The 17,216-nt window shown below is 33.5% G+C and overlaps 1 protein-coding gene across 3 annotated transcripts; it reads right to left on the minus strand.

The window, feature by feature from the left end:
• Nucleotides 1-19: 19 nt before the first annotated feature.
• On the minus strand, nt 20-9,074 carry LOC110415799 (putative calcium-transporting ATPase 11, plasma membrane-type). Of its 3 annotated transcripts, XM_021427521.2 has the most exons (8): nt 8,566-9,072; nt 5,973-6,027; nt 3,930-5,869; nt 3,686-3,844; nt 2,263-2,434; nt 1,867-2,165; nt 895-1,214; nt 20-376 (listed from the first exon to the last, which is right to left on the minus strand). In XM_021427521.2, the coding sequence occupies exons 1-7, from the start codon at nt 8,746-8,748 to the stop codon at nt 906-908; spliced, it is 3,117 nt and encodes a 1,038-aa protein (XP_021283196.1). In that variant the 5' UTR covers nt 8,749-9,072; the 3' UTR covers nt 20-376; nt 895-905. The 3 variants fall into 3 exon arrangements, with proteins under 3 accessions (XP_021283196.1, XP_021283195.1, XP_021283197.1); XM_021427520.2 differs by lacking the exon at nt 20-376 and having other exon boundaries at nt 383-1,214; nt 8,566-9,071; XM_021427522.2 differs by lacking the exons at nt 20-376; nt 895-1,214 and adding an exon at nt 1,229-1,591 and having other exon boundaries at nt 8,566-9,074.
• Between the last annotated feature and the right edge of the window lie 8,142 nt (nt 9,075-17,216).

Here is a 17,216-nt window from a genome sequence, read left to right on the forward strand (position 1 = left end):
AGCCATAGGAGCACTTTTTTTGCATTTGAAAGGCAAGATAATTTTATTAATAGGAGAAAATGCGTACTACAAACCCATCATAATAAAGAGAATAAACGGCCATCAAAACCAACCCAAACGGAGCACTACGGTTCGATGATCAAAACATTGACTTGAAACTCTGCTCAAACCCTATTCCTTTTACCTGTGGCATGATTGGGTTGAAGAAAAAGCGACGTAAATCAAACCACATTGCCAAGGCCAAGCTTCAGCAAACCCTTCGATTATACCGATACAAGTATCGCTCTGTCCACACCAATGTTCTCAGAACTTGCTCAAAGCTTCAGCATACTTGATGCTATATAAAGGACGTTAGATACCTGCCATGATGATGCTACTGAACAAAAAGATCAGCCAAGGCTTACACCAGCAACTAACACCAGATGATATAACCCCTTTTTCATTTGTGTCGGAACGAAACATGGCATCAAGCCATACTTCGAAAATTAATCGGGATATTATATTTTTTTGTGAGCTGATTCGAAATTTTTTTTAAACAGTGTTATAATTAAAATAATTAATGAATTCATTAACATCATTAATTACATAAAATTCTAGCAAAAATAATATAATTAGTGAGAATTTTTGGCACGTCAATGATGTCATTTGATGCCACTTGTATCAACCTGTATCCGTCCTTCGTCAGAAGTCAGAGAGGTGTGGTCAGGTGTGCGCCTAAAAATTAAAGTCCCTCCAGCACTATATCTAAAATCTCCTTTCGAACTCCGGGGATCAAAGGATATAAAGAAGAAAAACGAAAATATAAAATAAAATTTGTGATCCCAAAAATCAAAACTTGTCAACAACCAAGTCTATTGCCATTCAAGCAGCCTCAAGAATGACATTTTGGTTTACCTTTTGGGCAATCATGCCAGCTCTGGACCACTAGGAAGTGCATCATAACCATCGTGGTGCTTTGGCTTAACAACTGCTCTTCCAACAGGGATGCACTTCAGAATAACAGCAACAATCAGGCTAACTGACCCAATTAAGATGCAAACTACCCATAGCTGCCAACTTAGAGGTACAGTGCTGGCAAAAGTTCCAAGGTACTCAACTATGACCACTTGGAATGCTATTGTTGAAACCATGACCGCTATAAATATCCAGCTGTCAAACATGCCCCGGAATATGTTTATCTTCTCTATTTCACGACTATTAATTTCATTAAACACCTGGAATAATCCCAAAGGGAAAAAAAAAAACCCTCAATAATCACAACATAATTATCAATTATTCTTCTCCAAAGTACCATCTCAGCCAAATGAAATAAGAATATTAAAAAATGCCGATAGTAAATCAAATTCACATTATATTCTTTACTTCTGACTTGTCAAATGTTGCAAGCAAATCAAGCCAGGTGTTTCCACATCAAAAGCTGAGCAGCAATCAGGCCGTATTCCAAGGAATGTCTGTTTTTGTTCCTACTAGTCAAATTGAATGGTACCACATCTAACCAGATGGTCCGTATTATTTTCTCTGACAATCTTTATGCTATGATTTTTAGTTCTTTGCCTAGCGATTCAAGTCTGCGATTTCAGTCCATGTTCAGCTGCGTAGTTAAACAGTCTTATTCAAAACTATTCTGACAAGTTCTTACCTAATAATTACAGCCCTAAGCTCCTAAAAATTAGCGCACTTGGAAATACAGATAACTTGCAACTGTTAAGAGGGATGGTGTGACCAAATAATTGTCCTACCTAATTCATAAAGAGAGACTATTTGTCATGCTGAAGAATAATCCATCTAAACATGCGCATAAAAAGGAAGGCCAAAGAAGAAGCTTTCAGTACAGCTACTCAGCTAGTTCAATCTAAAATATAATACCTGGCAAAACACAAATGAGTTGAATATCACAGTATTCAGCACACTGGTGGCATCTGAACCTGTAAGCCTTAGAAGCTGCTTCCCATCAAACTTGAGAACACCAAGGACTATCAGTTGATATATACTCTGACCAATAATATTTCTCCACATTGGTTTGGTGATGAAACTTGCACCCCTTGGAACTGGGGGTCTTTTCATTAATGCATCATTAGGAGGTTCTGTAGCCAGTGCCAATGCCCCAAGAGTGTCCATGATCATATTAACCCAAAGCAATTGTACAGCTGTGAGGGGGGCAGATCCTGAAAGTTGTGCAGAAGTCAGATAATGATGAGGACGATGTCTAATCATTACAACTACAACACGTCTGACAAAAGCTAGCTTCATGATCCAGCATACCTGAGATGCATGCGGAAACAAAATTGATTACAAGAGCAACTACATTAACTGTTAATTGGAACTGCACAAACTTTTGGATGTTAATGTATACTGCACGTCCCCATTTAGCTACATTCACAATAGTAGCAAAATTATCATCCATTACGATGACATCAGCATTTTCTTTGGCAACCTGTACAGACAGTATCAAGGTATTAACAATATCAAAGTTGGAATGGAATGAGAAGAATGTAAACAAGCTTGATATGGCAACAAAGCCAGCCCAAACTACAAAAATATCAGTCTGATAGCAGATATCTTCATAAAAAGGAAAGAGCAAGACCAGTTAACAGCCTCTAACAAACATTATAATCCAGTCTGAATGACCTCCACAACTAGATGTACTTGCAAAGGGACTATGCTGACAATTTCTAATCATATCATGTAATCAATGAAAAACTTGATGACAAACTTGATTGCATTTAACATTAGTTGTACTTGCATAAGAACAGTTATTTGTTGACAGTTCTAGATTCCAATATTTACAGCCTAATAAGACACAAGGATGTCAAGAACAAAGATATTAAGAAATTGAGTTTAAATGAATCCAAGAACACTTATCAGAAGCAGTAATTATCCAAAGATCTCGACATAAAAAAAAAATGACCATTTAAAAAATTACACAAGCCTTTCTTCCAAAAGAAGGTTGAAGAAACTTTTTTGCAAAGGCAGAAGTATCTTCCACAAGCATGTTGAGGAGAAAATAAGAATGATGAGAACATGGCCTGTTCAAAACATAAGCATGTTGAGAACAAAGAAACTAAGAGAATAAATTCAAATGGTAGCAAAAAATTCATCAGAAGCACAATGATTCCGAAAATCTCTTTGGAAAAGAAGAGTCATTCACAAAATTATACAGGCATTTTTTCAAAGAAAGGGACCAGTATCTAAGTAAGAAGAGGAATGGAGACAAATTTAAAGCTCAAGAACTTCACCTAAGCATCTTTTAGAAAATGGAAGTCGGAATCAACATATTCAGAAACCTTGTTCAAGAAGCCAATAAAATTCATAACTCTCACCACTGGAAAATAACTTGTCCTTTCCTTGACCGATAAACTAATTCAGGAAAGTCGAGACAACTGAGAAAATAGGGGGTTGAAAATATGAATACAAAAATGAAATGATAATCCTGTAGAGTTGCTTATTTCCTATAATAAACCAGTTTCCACAGTCCCGAGGTAAATCAAATACCAGAACAGAAAACAAATATATTCCTAGCCAGAAAGATGATTTCCATTGATAACACTAAGAGAATAAACAATAAATTAAAATCACATAGGATGCCAAATAGAATAAAAAAAAAAGTCAGCACAGACAAAAAGCCAAACATGTTCAAATTTCTCAGAATCATCAGAATCAAATAAAACTGCGCATTCACACAAACCTCTGTTCCGGCTACACCCATAGCAAGTCCAATGTCTGACTGATGCAAAGCTGGAGCATCGTTGGTCCCATCACCAGTCACTGCAACAACTTCTCCAAACATATTTCTTAATTGGTTGACCAAATTGAGCTTATCCATAGGCTTTGACCGTGCCATTACCTGAAATCCATAACAATGTTCAAGAAAATGTACGCCTCCCAAGGAATAAATTGAATGTGAAATTTTACAAACGTTAATTTAGAACCTGAATATTTGGTATAATGTCCCTCATCTCATCAAGAGACTTTCTACTAAATTCTGGTCCTTGTATGGCATTTTCATCTGCTGTTAGTATGCCACATTCTTTAGCTATCGCTTTTGCTGTATAAATATTATCACCAGTGACCATGCGAACAGTAATTCCTGCAGCTAAACAGGTTTGAACTGCTTCCTTGACTCCAGGACGCACAGGATCCTTGATCCCAACAACTGCCATCAAGGTATAGCCACTTTCAGGTATGCTATTCTTAGGATAAGTGTCATCTACATCTTTAAAAGCCAGGCATAGAGTTCTTAGTGCTTCAGAGGCAAAGCCATTTATGACATCTGTGATATTTCTTACTCGTTCTTCAGATAAAGGAACTAGCTCTCCGCTGTAATCAGCAACCTTGTCGCACATACTTAATACTATTTCTGATGCACCTTTACAAAAAGCTCGAATCCCACCTTCCGGAAGAGCCACCAGCACAGACATCTTCTTCCTGCATGAATTGAAAGGCTCAACCTTAAGTATCTTAACCTGTCTTCGTTGGGCATCATGATCACCACCCAAAAGCAGCCCAAATTCCAACAACGCTGTTTCTGTTGGTGTTCCCAAAATGGAGTTCTTCCCCTTTTCATCCTTCACGACTTCAGCACTACTATTTAGAAATATAGCACGTAAAAGGACGCTGAACACTCCTTCAGATATCTCCAGCTCATCAAGGTTTTTGCTCTCATTACCACTAATATCTTTAATTTTCTCACATATCCATATCCTATTAACCACCATATGGTTTGTTGTTAGTGTCCCTGTCTTATCGGTACAGATGCAACTTACGGAACCCATTGTCTCACATGCGGAGAGATGCCTTACCAATGCCCTTTCAGCCATTAATTGCTTCATTGCAAAGGCCAGGCTCAGAGTCACTGCCAATGGTAATCCTTCAGGAACAGCAACAACTATTATAGTTACTGCAATAGCAAAGTAGTTTAGAAGTGTCAATGCATCAGTTGAAGACCAGTTAGTGAACTCATTTTGGAGTGCTTTCTCCACGAGAAACCTCACTGCTAAAACCACAAATGTGAGCACCGCAAAAGTCAAGCCAATTTTACCAATAATTGTAGCAACACCATTCAATTTCACCTGAAGTGGGGTCTCATCTTCTCCACCCTCATTCAGAGTTTCCATCAACTTCCCCCATTCAGTCCTCATCCCAACTGCTGTAACCAGCATCTTTCCTGACCCATCTCTAACTTTGGTTCCTGAAAGAAGAAAAGGATGTTGTTCATATATGTCCACTGGGTCAATCTCCCCCGACAAAGTTGACTCATCAATCTGCAAGCTGTATCCTGATATAAGCAGCCCATCGGCTGGAACTTGGTCTCCAATACTTAAATGAACAACATCCCCAACTACCAAGTCATAAATAGAAACTTTCTGTCTACGCCCATCTCTTGTAACTTGAACATAAATCTTTTTTTTCTCCCTGTCAAGTTCTCTAAATTGCAAGGACTGCCTGTAGTCACTAATAGCAGTAACCAATACTACCAAGATTATACTAAGTAGAATTCCTGATCCATCATACATGCCCTTTGGCCACCCTTCTGTGGCAAGTCCTACACCTATAGATATCACTGCACAAACCATAAGGACAATCAGGGTCAAGTCTTGCAGTGCATCCCACACAAACATCCAAAATGTTCTTGGAGGTTTCTCTGTGTAACAGTTTAAGCCATAGATCTTTTGCCTAGTAGATATGTTGTCTGAGTAGACACCTTCATCAGGGGAGACAGCGACTTTCCTTGCGATCCCTTCAACACCACCATGCAACCTCAAGCGCTTAATGTCATGACCATGAACAATTGAAGCAAGTTCATCTGGTTCAATTCCAAAATTTGCTTCTCTAACCTCATTGGTAAGCTTGTATTCAGGTGGACCAGCAGCTGAATATGATCACAGAATCAGTTGAGTAATACGGGAGTGCACTGATAACAATACAAAGGTAGCATATAGGCTTTGTTAGAACTACAAAACTGCATATCATACCATCAATAAACTGCAAAGCTGCTTTCTGAACAATAAGAGCGACTCGAATTTTCTCCTGGTTTGTGGGGAAAAATGGATAAGGTCAAAGAACGACTTTGTAACAATCATAGTAGAAATTCATTGCAACAATAATACTCAACATTTTAGCAGGACTTCTAAAACCAAATGCAGTTCAAAGACATTTGTTTTTATGTGTAAGGCAGACTAATAAGCCATAATTTGTCATTCTTCATGTTCAAGTAACATTTTGAGAGGACATGCAAATGGCTGTGTTATCATTGGTGTTTAAGATGGTGACTGGGAAATGATCTTCACAACCCACAACACTATTTGAAGTTCCAATATCTCATTAGAAATTCTGAGTAAAAAAAAATCTTACTAATTATACATTTTCAAATGGTTCCAAACTTGTCATGAATGATGATATTATATGATTGCAGCTAAAAGCAAATTATCTAGATGCTTAAAGGAAACTCATCTTCCTCAAGAAAGATAAATAGTGATAAAAGACTGAATTTGTGCTTGTCCAAATATGTTCTGATAAGAATAAGGTATTCTTACCCGGTTTCATTTCATCAGCCATATCTATGTCCTCTTATTTTCAGCTTTCAATTTCCAGCATGCCTTTGTAGCTTAACATTTTTACTTCGGGTGATAATAAAAAAGAATTACACGGACCTACTTTAGAAGAAATTTGGCCCGGGCATTTGAATAGGATTGTACCCTCATCAACATGAAGATATAGCACCACCAGAAGTGCTTTCTCATTGCATGAAATGCTTTTAGAACAAATGCTTAGATGAATATGACACGTTTTTAATCATTGTCATTTCATATTCCCTTTTTAGCAAAATTTGAACACATCTGCCACCATAAACATGATTCTCTTCACACTTGCAGAAAACTTTAAAGAAATCAAATATCAGGTTGACGGGGCATTACTTTATTAGATTCCATATCCCAATGTTGAACAACATACAAATATATCACATCACATAGTAGGGAATTTTTAATAAGAAAGATATGTACTACAGTTAGGTGAACCTCAAAGACAACTCTTAACTGCCACAGCAGTTAAGACGCTTAGAAGGCACTAAGAGAGCAGCATTATTAGTATTAAAAATAAAAAAGAAGAGCCACTTGGGCAAGGAATTATGCTATTTATATTTTAATGGATAAGAGATAAGTGAAGTGGGGCAAACATGACGCGAGGGGCATGCTTCTTGCAGCAGAGCCAATGGGACAAAATTTATGGCCATCGTTATCCTTGAAACCAAGGGTATCCCCTAGTTTCTTATACACATAATACATATATACACCAAATCTTTTAGGAAACTTCAAGGAAGTTTCGTTCCACATTAGTGGTAGCGAAAGTCCAAAAGGCATATTTAATTAGTGGCGTGGATTAAAAGAAATACTAAATTCAGACCCTGGCTCTACGCCACAACCACAGCAAGAAAGCGACTACAGAGAACATCAAGAAAAATGAACTGAAAGTGCCATTAATATATTTAACATAACACCACCTAAACTTTTATTAGAGTAACCGCTTACCCATGCGGCTCTAAATTCCGCTGAAGTCAAATATACCCTCTCTCTCTCTCTCTCTCATCCTAAGCTTTGAATCCCAAAATCCCTAAATTAAAATTTCAAATTCTGATTGCTGAAATGATTTTAAAACTCTTGGATGATAATAAAAGTATTAAAAATTAAATAGTCAAAAACATAAATCTTAACCCAGTAGTACACCACCAAGAAAAAACACTCAGCTGATTCGTAAAATAGTTTTGAATGTTTCACTGTTGAAAAAGCTACGCAACACAGATTTCCAGGCGTCCAGTTTGGCTTTCATGAAGAGCCTAAACATGTTGGACAATTACAGTACTACATGGCACACGGATCACAGATCGCCACGTCACCATCTGAATAGTTGGAGGCCATTGGGGCCCACGTGGCAAGAAAGCATTCGTCCGTGCAGATAAGTACGGCAATAATGTGGCCCATATGTTCCCGAATTATTAGGATCTAGACAAGGATCTGATCCACCCGATCAAAACTCCTTAAATATGTTACTGTACACTAGTATTAATCTAATTTGGCCTAAACAAGCAAAACAACCCTAAAAAAGAAAATTTAAATCTTGATATAAGATTACCAAAGCTGTGACCCACTGACGGTTCTTTCTATATTTGCAAATTTGTTGAGGGAAAAAGGTCAGCTGCATCGAATTTAACAATTATAATATTAGCTGCCCAAAAGCAAAATCTCGGCCGCCCCCTTGGGTTCCTCAGAAGATCAAGGACAAATTTTCAAATGTAATTGGACAAACGAACAAACAAACAAATAGACAGACAACCAGCAAAACTACAGAAATATAAAACAAGTCAAATTCCAATGGAATGGCTCTCATTTTCTTTGTTTCCAAAAATAGATTAAAATAATAACAAATATATATATACATATATTCCATTATCCCCGTAAGTGTGCATTTTCCAGTCCAGCAGAAAATTTGAAAAAGGAAAAGTAATAGGGGAAATTAGAAAAAAAAAAAAAAGAGGGGGGAGTGGGGAGGGGAAGGGGTTAGATATAAAACCTTGATTTTGAGCTTTTGCTGTTCGGCCTCGGATCGTTTGTCGAGATTAGCGATCATGCGGAACCTCCGGCGAGGGTTCTTAACAATAGTGACAAGCTTTCTCCACCGCCTTAACGCTGCCTCCGACGAGTGCTTCGGCTCCACTTCAAATTCCTTCAAGTTCAAGTTCAACAGTTTATCCATATTTCCGGTTATCAAAACGAAAGAAACGACTTCACCCCTTTTCACTCTCACTCGTCCACACTTTTAGTACAGAATTATCAAGTATTGCTTTTTTTGGTTTAGCTTTTTGATTTTGTTTTGCTTTCCTCGATTCCCTAAATAGATCTCACAAACTGACCTTAAAAGAAAAGAAGAAAAAGAAAAAAAAAAAAAACAAAGTAGCTTTTAGAAAGAGAGGCAGCTCGAAGGGAAGGGCTAAACTGACCAAGCTGGAGAATTGTAGGGTTTTCTCTACATAGCTGATGTTGACAAACTTATGGTTGCTTTATATAACTGTGGTGGTCAAGAGCTTCCTATCAAATTTCGCGCAGTGATTATTTTACGAAAATAAAATAAGACAGCGATAATTTAGTTTATAAAATAAAAATGTTATTATATTATTTTTTATTGATAAAAATAATTTTAAAATAAAAAACATTAAGTGATAAAAATATAAAAATATATTTTTTATTATAAATTAGGATTTTTAGTTTCAAATATTTACTTTTTTAGATAATTTATTAAAAATATTAATAAATTTTTATTATAATTTTAATATAATTATTTATTTTATTTTATTTTTTAAATATTAAAAATTTATAATTAAAACTTTAAAATGATTATTGTATTTACTTTATTTTTATTGTTAGGATATTAAAAATTTATTATTAAAATTTTAATTTGAAATATTAACTTTTAATAATTTATAAATAAAACTTGAAAATTTTTTATTTTAATTTTATCTTTATTTTTTTTAATTTTTTTTCTTTCTTTTCAATCAATCGAGCGCTAAAGATGCGATTGACAGAATGAAACATTGATTTGGTGTTCCCTGTGATTGGATTTGGTCCTTAGAGCATCAAATTGGAGCTTTTCACACTAAGATCTCATTGTGAAATGTCAAATTTGACATTTTCACAGTCGAATCTGGTCATGGTGGCACTAATCAACCATTGTCACCCTCTATTGTCTTTCAATGGTAGAGGAAATTCAAAAAAAGAAGGAAAAAGGTAAATGAGTAGAGAGAAACAAAAAATTAAGATGGGTTTATCTTACATAAGCTAGTCATTTTTAAAATTAGTTTAGAGTATTTTTATCTAATTACCTTTTTATGTTATTTTAATCATGATAGAATAATTATTTTAAGGAAAGAGTCGATAACGACGATTTTACTTTTTCTCAGAATGACCTTTTTATGAAACAATTAATACAATAGAAGGAGAATAAAGAATAGAAGAGTGGTTCTTCCATTTCCCATAATCAATCATGCTGGTAGGGTAAAGGGTTAGAGGTCAATTGCACTTATAATATAAGAGAAAGGATTTGTTTTTCCAAAAAGGTCAATTACTCAAAAAGGATATTGAAATAATTAATGATAAATTAAATTATTATTTTATATCCAAGTACAAGTTTGGTTATATTTTTTACTAAAAAAAGTTGAAGAATAAGCTACTTTGAACAAAAAAGAAATGATGAGAAGATAAAATGGGGAAAATAATGGAAAAGGAAGAAGTATATGCTTCATTTATACTATTTATCAAATTTCAGAAATTGAATTTACTCCTACAACCCTTTTCTATCAACCTCTTTGCCCTGTGTTCCCTTATCAAACCAACCTAGTCTTTGTCCATCCTTTCTTTACATCTACTTTTCCAACCACTCTTTTGCCTTTTTTTTTTTTTCTATTTTTCATAGTGAAAGTCTATGTAATTTTTGACAAATTATTCTTAAAACTATTTAGAACTTTATGAAAGTCACCAATGAATGTAAGTATCTTATCCCTTTTTGCCATTTAGATCTCTTTTGTTTATACCTTGTATCCAAGTATTACTGATTCAATAACTTTTTAAATTTAAATATTAATAATCACACAGTCACATATCATACAGATTGAGGTATATTTCCAAGTTGTAACGTCCAATTACTTTATTGTCTCGGTATGTATAATTGTTGTATTATTGTTTTGAACAAGATAGACCTTAGATATAAAAAAAAAAAACCAAAAGAATTACAATAGTTTATTCATATGTCTGGTATTTGGTTAGATGCTTTTTGATCTTTGCATCCACAGGACATAAAATAAAGCGTACAATTCATTTAATTCAATAATAAATATATAGAAAATATAGGAGGTGGCCACGTATGTAACTTACAAAGGGGCTGAGGTTGTATAGGGGCCAATAAGATAATAATAATAAAAAAATATAATGAAATTAGTAAGTAGTAAAATCTAAACTGGGGCACATGGTACGAGCGTATGCTTTAAGAGCAATGCACATGAGTTGCGTTGACGCCATACAGGGCGGCACATCACATCAAAGGATTTTAAAAATCGCACAAATGGATTGGTCAATTTATAAAAAAAGTTGCCTGCCTACAGAACAAGATGCCGACCTTTTTTTATTTACTTTTTGGGTTCACTAGGTTGTGCCGACCCTGACTTTGGATCTGATTGCCACTAAATTAAGCAAGCACCCACATTTATTTTGATGTTGTTTTTACAACTTACGTTTTGCTTGCAAAAAGTTTAAAATATTAAAAACAGGATTACATTTGATAGTTTGATTTTAAAAAATTTTAATTAACAAAATTTAACCTATTTCAATGATAAAGAGATGGTAGGAGTACATGTAGGTAAAACCGTAACAAAAAATATTCCCGTTAACGTACGATATAGAACTTAGAAATAAAAAAAGGCATGTGTGTGTGGTGTTGCACCCATTCAATGGACCAAAGGGTGGTAGGCCCCCATGTGCAAGAGGCATGGATATTCAAACCAAGTGTCCTTTTCTGGTCCAAACTTCAGATGCCATTAATTTTGTTTTTTGTACCATAGTCAAACATGTAAGTATCTACCATTAACTAAACGAACCCAATGGTTGTTAGTCAGAGACAGATTTATGAATTTTTTTTAAATGGTATTATCATTAAAATAATAATAAAAATTAAAAAATATAAATATATTAAAATTTATAAATTAAAAGTTAAATTAAAAAAATATAAATTCAACCTATCATTTAATAATCTTTTTCAATATATGTCACCAAACAATCAATCATCCACTCGTCACTCATTCAACTGTGTAATCTATATTTTATTGGTGAGTTCATTAATATCATTAACTATATAAAACTCTAACTTAATTAATACAACTAAGTAAAAAATTTTAAAATGAGTGGGGTCGTTTTAATATGAGATTAAATACTTAATTAGTCTAAGTTAGACTAGATTTAATATCAGATTTAGGTTTTTTTAGTTATTTTATTAGTTTAGTTTAATTTATGTTTAAATGCTCATTTTTAATTAATAATGTTAGTTTTATGTTATTTATATTTATTTTTATGTTTTCATAGGAGTAGGATAAAAAATAATTTCAATTAATAAAGAAAAGTGTACAATGGACTGTTGCTTTGTTTGCATATATTTTGATTTTTCAAGCATATCTCATATTACAGAAGTCCAAATGACATGATTTTTTAGATCATTAGAAAGTTAAGAGTTAGGACTACAACTTTGATGTTTACCACTTTGCTCAGTTTTAATCAGAAAGTAGTCAAAATTTTTATCGGAGTAAAAGTATTGTACTAAAAGAACAAAATTGAGGCAAAACGAGCCACGACTTTGGAAAATTAGAGCCATGGCGCTCAACGTATTTTTCAAAAATGACAAGCTTAATGGATTTTGGAAGTTAAGGCTTTTAAAGGCTGTTTATGATAAGAATGACATGATTAAAGCATCAACGTAGCAGAATAACTAAAATTGAAATAAAATAAAAACCATGCCTCCTACCTTTGGATCACTTTGGTTGTTTAATGCAAAGTTAAGCACCACATAAAATCAGAAAAGAAAAAATACCTTTCAAGTGATATCGTAATCAAATGGAGTCTTCTTGGTGACAAAACGTGAACACTTTTTGTGTGAAAGAATCTCAACCACTTAATCGCTTAGCCTTCAATGATGCACACACGATTACAATGGATCCTTCTCAAGGAGAGAGCTTTATGTCACGGGCTTGTTTTACCGAGTGGATAACGATTTGTCCTCTTTTCTTCTTTGATTTCTAGCAAAGAATCAAAGGAGAAGTTTTCAAAAAAAAAAAAAAAACTTCTCAAGAGGGGCAACACTCAAGAGAAAAAGAAGAGTGGCTATAATGTGATATTTATATCTAGGTTCAACTTATTAAAATTTATAAAATAAGTCCTTAATACTATAACAATTATAATATTTAACCAATACCTACTTAAATTCTTTTAATTAGGTCTTTAGTAGTTATAATCTTTAGTAGTTACCCACGAGTAGGTAAAAGGGGACCTAAAGCCCCAACTTATATTCGGTGGTGTGGGGAGTTCCCACGAGTAGGTGTTGATGTTATTGATATCCCAAAGAGAGCCTACGAGCTATATTAGACCTACTTGAGGATACCTTATTTGATATGTTTTTATTAATTGAGCAAGGCATTACTATTATATTTGTTTGAGAAAACCATGGCTTTGATTTATTAGTTTACATGACATTTGGGAAATTATATTGTTTAAGATTGTCATGGTTAATTGACTTTTTCGAGCATGAGATTTTTACACTGCAAAAGTGATTAAACATTTTGAGATTTAAATTTAAGCATTTTCTATTGATTTGCACATAATCTATTAACTCTGTGCATAGTTTATCTCATCAAACATTATTATTATTATTATTATTATTAAAAGCTTTACTTTAATGCTTGTTTCCTTGCATGTTCACTCACTGAGTATGAAAGGCTCACCCCAACTAGTTGATATGGCAGATAAGTAAACTGTGGGGAGCAATCGTGGTGAGAGGACTTCAGTTCCCTATGTAGGTAATTGATGTCTCCTAGCCTTAGCCTTGTGTCACTCCGCTGTATAGATGTTAAGTTGTCTAATATTTTTAAATAAAGCGATGTATCATAAAATTAGTTTTGGCCGAAGCCCTTGGATACTATTGGTTAAATTTAAATGGTGTAATGTTTGAAAGTTTACATTTTAAGATATGTTGTACCTATATTTTAAATCTCATGTCAAGAATTATTATGAGTGTTTAAGAATAAAATTTGAAATTCTGGTTATATAGCATTGTTATTATATGACAAAGGAAAGAATTTAGTTGGTGAGGGTAATATGTTTGGAAGGCTTGCAAGGTTGTGTAAGCGTGCCTACATGACTTGTGCGCCGGTAACGGCTGTAGGAGTGAGTCGTTACACTAGCAATGCATCATAGTTATCCAATTGTTAGGAGAGTCAAAAGATTCTTTGACAACCTTTCAATGTACAATTTTTCAATGTAATTCATTAATTCATCATATATCCCGAAGATGATAAGAGCTTGGTATAGTGCATACTCTTAATTGATCTCCATATTTGTTCTTGCAGTTAGATCATTAGCTATATGAAAACTTATGAAACTCATTTCATAATCTCTTTATCACCTTGGTCAAGGATTTGATTAAGCTAATGTCAACTAAAAACTAATGAGATATTTTCCCTTGAATCACTTGTAGTGATGATTCTTATCTTGATCACTCATTTACCTTCATAGGGTTCATACTATATTTAAAAACATCTTGTTTTGGCATTCTTGATTAGGCACCCATAAGGATGAAATCAAAACATAGTACTCCTCATACAAAACAACCTGGTGTCTCAAGTCTAGGTAGTAGTTACAGAACTAACACATGAAAAGTATTGCATAGACACTTGAGTGAGGTACCAAATGCACTTCTCATGACGGGTCATGTTTAGTGAACTCGCTTTCCCATTGTAAGCACCCACATACTAGTTTCAAGTATCTCTGTACTTCAACCTATAAAACCGATTTCTTACTTCACAAGTAAAGAACATAACATGTGTCAATATTTGAGCATTATTGATGCCCTGTCTTAATAATACAATGATCAGAAATTTTTAGAAACAATGCTTTAATGCATAAAGATCTTCTAATTGTATCCTAATACAATTCCTTTGCAAGGAATATATAGTTTCATGGACGTTATCTACATAGGTACAAAAATTAATTAAATCACAAACTTATGGATAAAGAACTACTTCAATGTTATTATGAATAACAAAATATCATACATGAATATTTCAAAATTATAATTCCCATACAACCATAGATCAGCTTGTAAGGCTTATATTAACAATTTAAAGGGCCTTTTTTAGAGGTTCTAGAGAAGAGGCAGTAAGTAATTTCTCTAGAGAAAAAGACCCAAAAACAAAGTAGGAAAATAAGAGAGTTGGTGGGAGAATCAAGATCACAAAGCTTTAATTATTAGTTTTCTCTCTCTACTTTGGTGTTTTTCTTATTTTCTTTCATTTGGATTAATGACTAATTTTCTTTGGATGAAGTTTTTATTAGATATTATGAACTAAACTATTTTTTTACAATTGCAATTGAACTCACATGTGATCTGAATTTTTAATCTCATTCTTGCTTATTTTCTACAAAATTGAATTATTTATTTCAATTTGTTCCTAATACTTTTAATTGCTTGGCCACTAATAAAATTGATTTTGAAATCTAAACAAACTTGGAAAAGGGAGTTTAGTATAGACTAAAATTAGGATAGCATATGATCATATTAATTGATTTGCATATAAGATAGAGTTATACCTATAGGCCATATGTAGCCAGATTAGAGCCTAAACTTAATGAGTCTATTTTAATTTCAATTCACATAGGCATATAGTATTTTGATTAAAAAGATATTTTTATAAGACTAGTTGGGAGACTCTTATAAATAATTGAGGACTCTAGGTTAACAAGTTACTCCATTGAAATAAGTTGAGGAAGAGACGTAAGATTTAGATGAAGTGTGAGGGATATTGTAATTCTAGGCTTGTTTGATTTGATTTTTACTCTAGTGATTATTACTTTAATTTTTTTTTCTTTTTAGTTTAAATTTTGGTTAATTATTTTTAGTTAATTAATTTAGTTATTTGATATTGATTGTTTGGATAAAATTAAATTGTTCCAATTTTAGTACTTAGTAAAATTTTAGATCAATTCTCTGTGGGATTGATACTCTACTTGCTTTATACTATATATTTGATACGCATACTTATGTAGTAGAATTTTAACTGATCAGTTTTTGGTGCTGTTCCCAAGGAATTGTTTTCTAAAATTTTTACTAATACTAATACTAAGCAAATTTAGTCTTAATTCATTTTTTTCATTTTCAGGTACTTTGGTTGAGGTGATGAATTATTATAACTATCAGTGGCTATCTAAATAATTTGTGTCTAGGAGGGTTACTAGTGATTATGAATTAACTATTAGTGCTTTGACTATCCCAATAGATGCTTTGTCTCAAAAAATTGATATTTGGAGTGTTAATATTTTTCAAAGTCTTTTTGTGGTGTGCGAGCTTTGTGGAGATAGGCATTCAAGCAATTGTTGTCCAACCTATTATGAATCAATGCAATTTGATGGTAGCTTCAATGGGTAGCAAAACAATTCATACTCCAAAAGTCACAACTCATAGTGGAATCACCAAAATTTTTCATGGAGTAATGATCAGGGTCGTATATATTTATCACAACTTATTTTCTAGGATGATTTCCAGTTACAAGTTAGAGCCCTTATAGTTGAGAAGAAGTTAACTTTAGAGGATATGTTGATGCAATTCATGACAAAGAATGATGCCATCATTCAAAGTCAAGTAGAATCAATTTGAAATCTTGAGACTCAATTGGGCTAACTTGTTAATTACATCAATAATAGGCCTCAAGAAACTTTACCAAAAGACATTAAGCCTCATCTTAAAAGAGAAGAATATGCTAAACATCTAGATGAGGTAAACGGAAAGGATGTGGTCAATGATGGAGATAAAGTAGATCAAGAGAATACTTCCAACAAACAAGTCTAAGATGAAGAAGTTAAGTAAGAGGAGGAAGTATCTACACCACCACAAATCAAGCCATATGCGCCTTCCATTCCTTTTCTAGATACAATTTATAAGTTACCTAAGGAAGCTATTGATATAGAAAATCCAAAGAAATTCCTTGAAGCTTGTTTGGTTCAAGATGCAACAACAAAAGACTAGAATGATGAACTCACAAATGTTATACATGTTTTGAAGGCTATACCAAAATTGCATTATTCAAGAAGAACTCAATTTGAGAACTTGGGTAAGCATACACAAATTGTAAATAAGTAATTATAACCTCTCTTTAGCTTATTTTGTTGTATATGCAGGTTTGGAAAGTATGAAGATGAGGAGAAAGAAAATTAGAGCTTTCAAGATACCACTACCATTGATAAGGGAGTTTAATTTCTTTTTTTTTTAAGCTTTTCACAAGGAGGACAATATGCAATTTAAGTGTGGGGGAGGGTTTTATTGTTATTAGTTTTTGTGATGTTTTTAGGTTAGAGTATTTTTGTAATTGTTTTTTGTTTTTAGGATCTATTTTAGGAATGCTTGAGATGAAAATTGCC

Source organism: Theobroma umbraticum, unplaced genomic scaffold (assembly GCF_002168275.2).
Source record: "Theobroma umbraticum cultivar Fairchild unplaced genomic scaffold, ASM216827v3 scaffold_147.0, whole genome shotgun sequence".
Lineage (NCBI taxonomy): Eukaryota > Viridiplantae > Streptophyta > Magnoliopsida > Malvales > Malvaceae > Theobroma > Theobroma umbraticum.

Excerpts from the sequence above, each read along its gene's own strand:
- LOC110415799 (XM_021427521.2), bottom strand. The coding sequence starts at position 8,748 with ATGGATAAACTGTTGAACTTGAACTTGAAGGAATTTGAAGTGGAGCCG. Across the intron at positions 6,028-8,565 it reads AGCAAAAGCTCAAAATCAAG|GAGAAAATTCGAGTCGCTCT; the intron begins GTTTTATATCTA and ends CCCACAAACCAG. Across the intron at positions 2,166-2,262 it reads TGTTTCCGCATGCATCTCAG|GATCTGCCCCCCTCACAGCT; the intron begins GTATGCTGGATC and ends CACAACTTTCAG.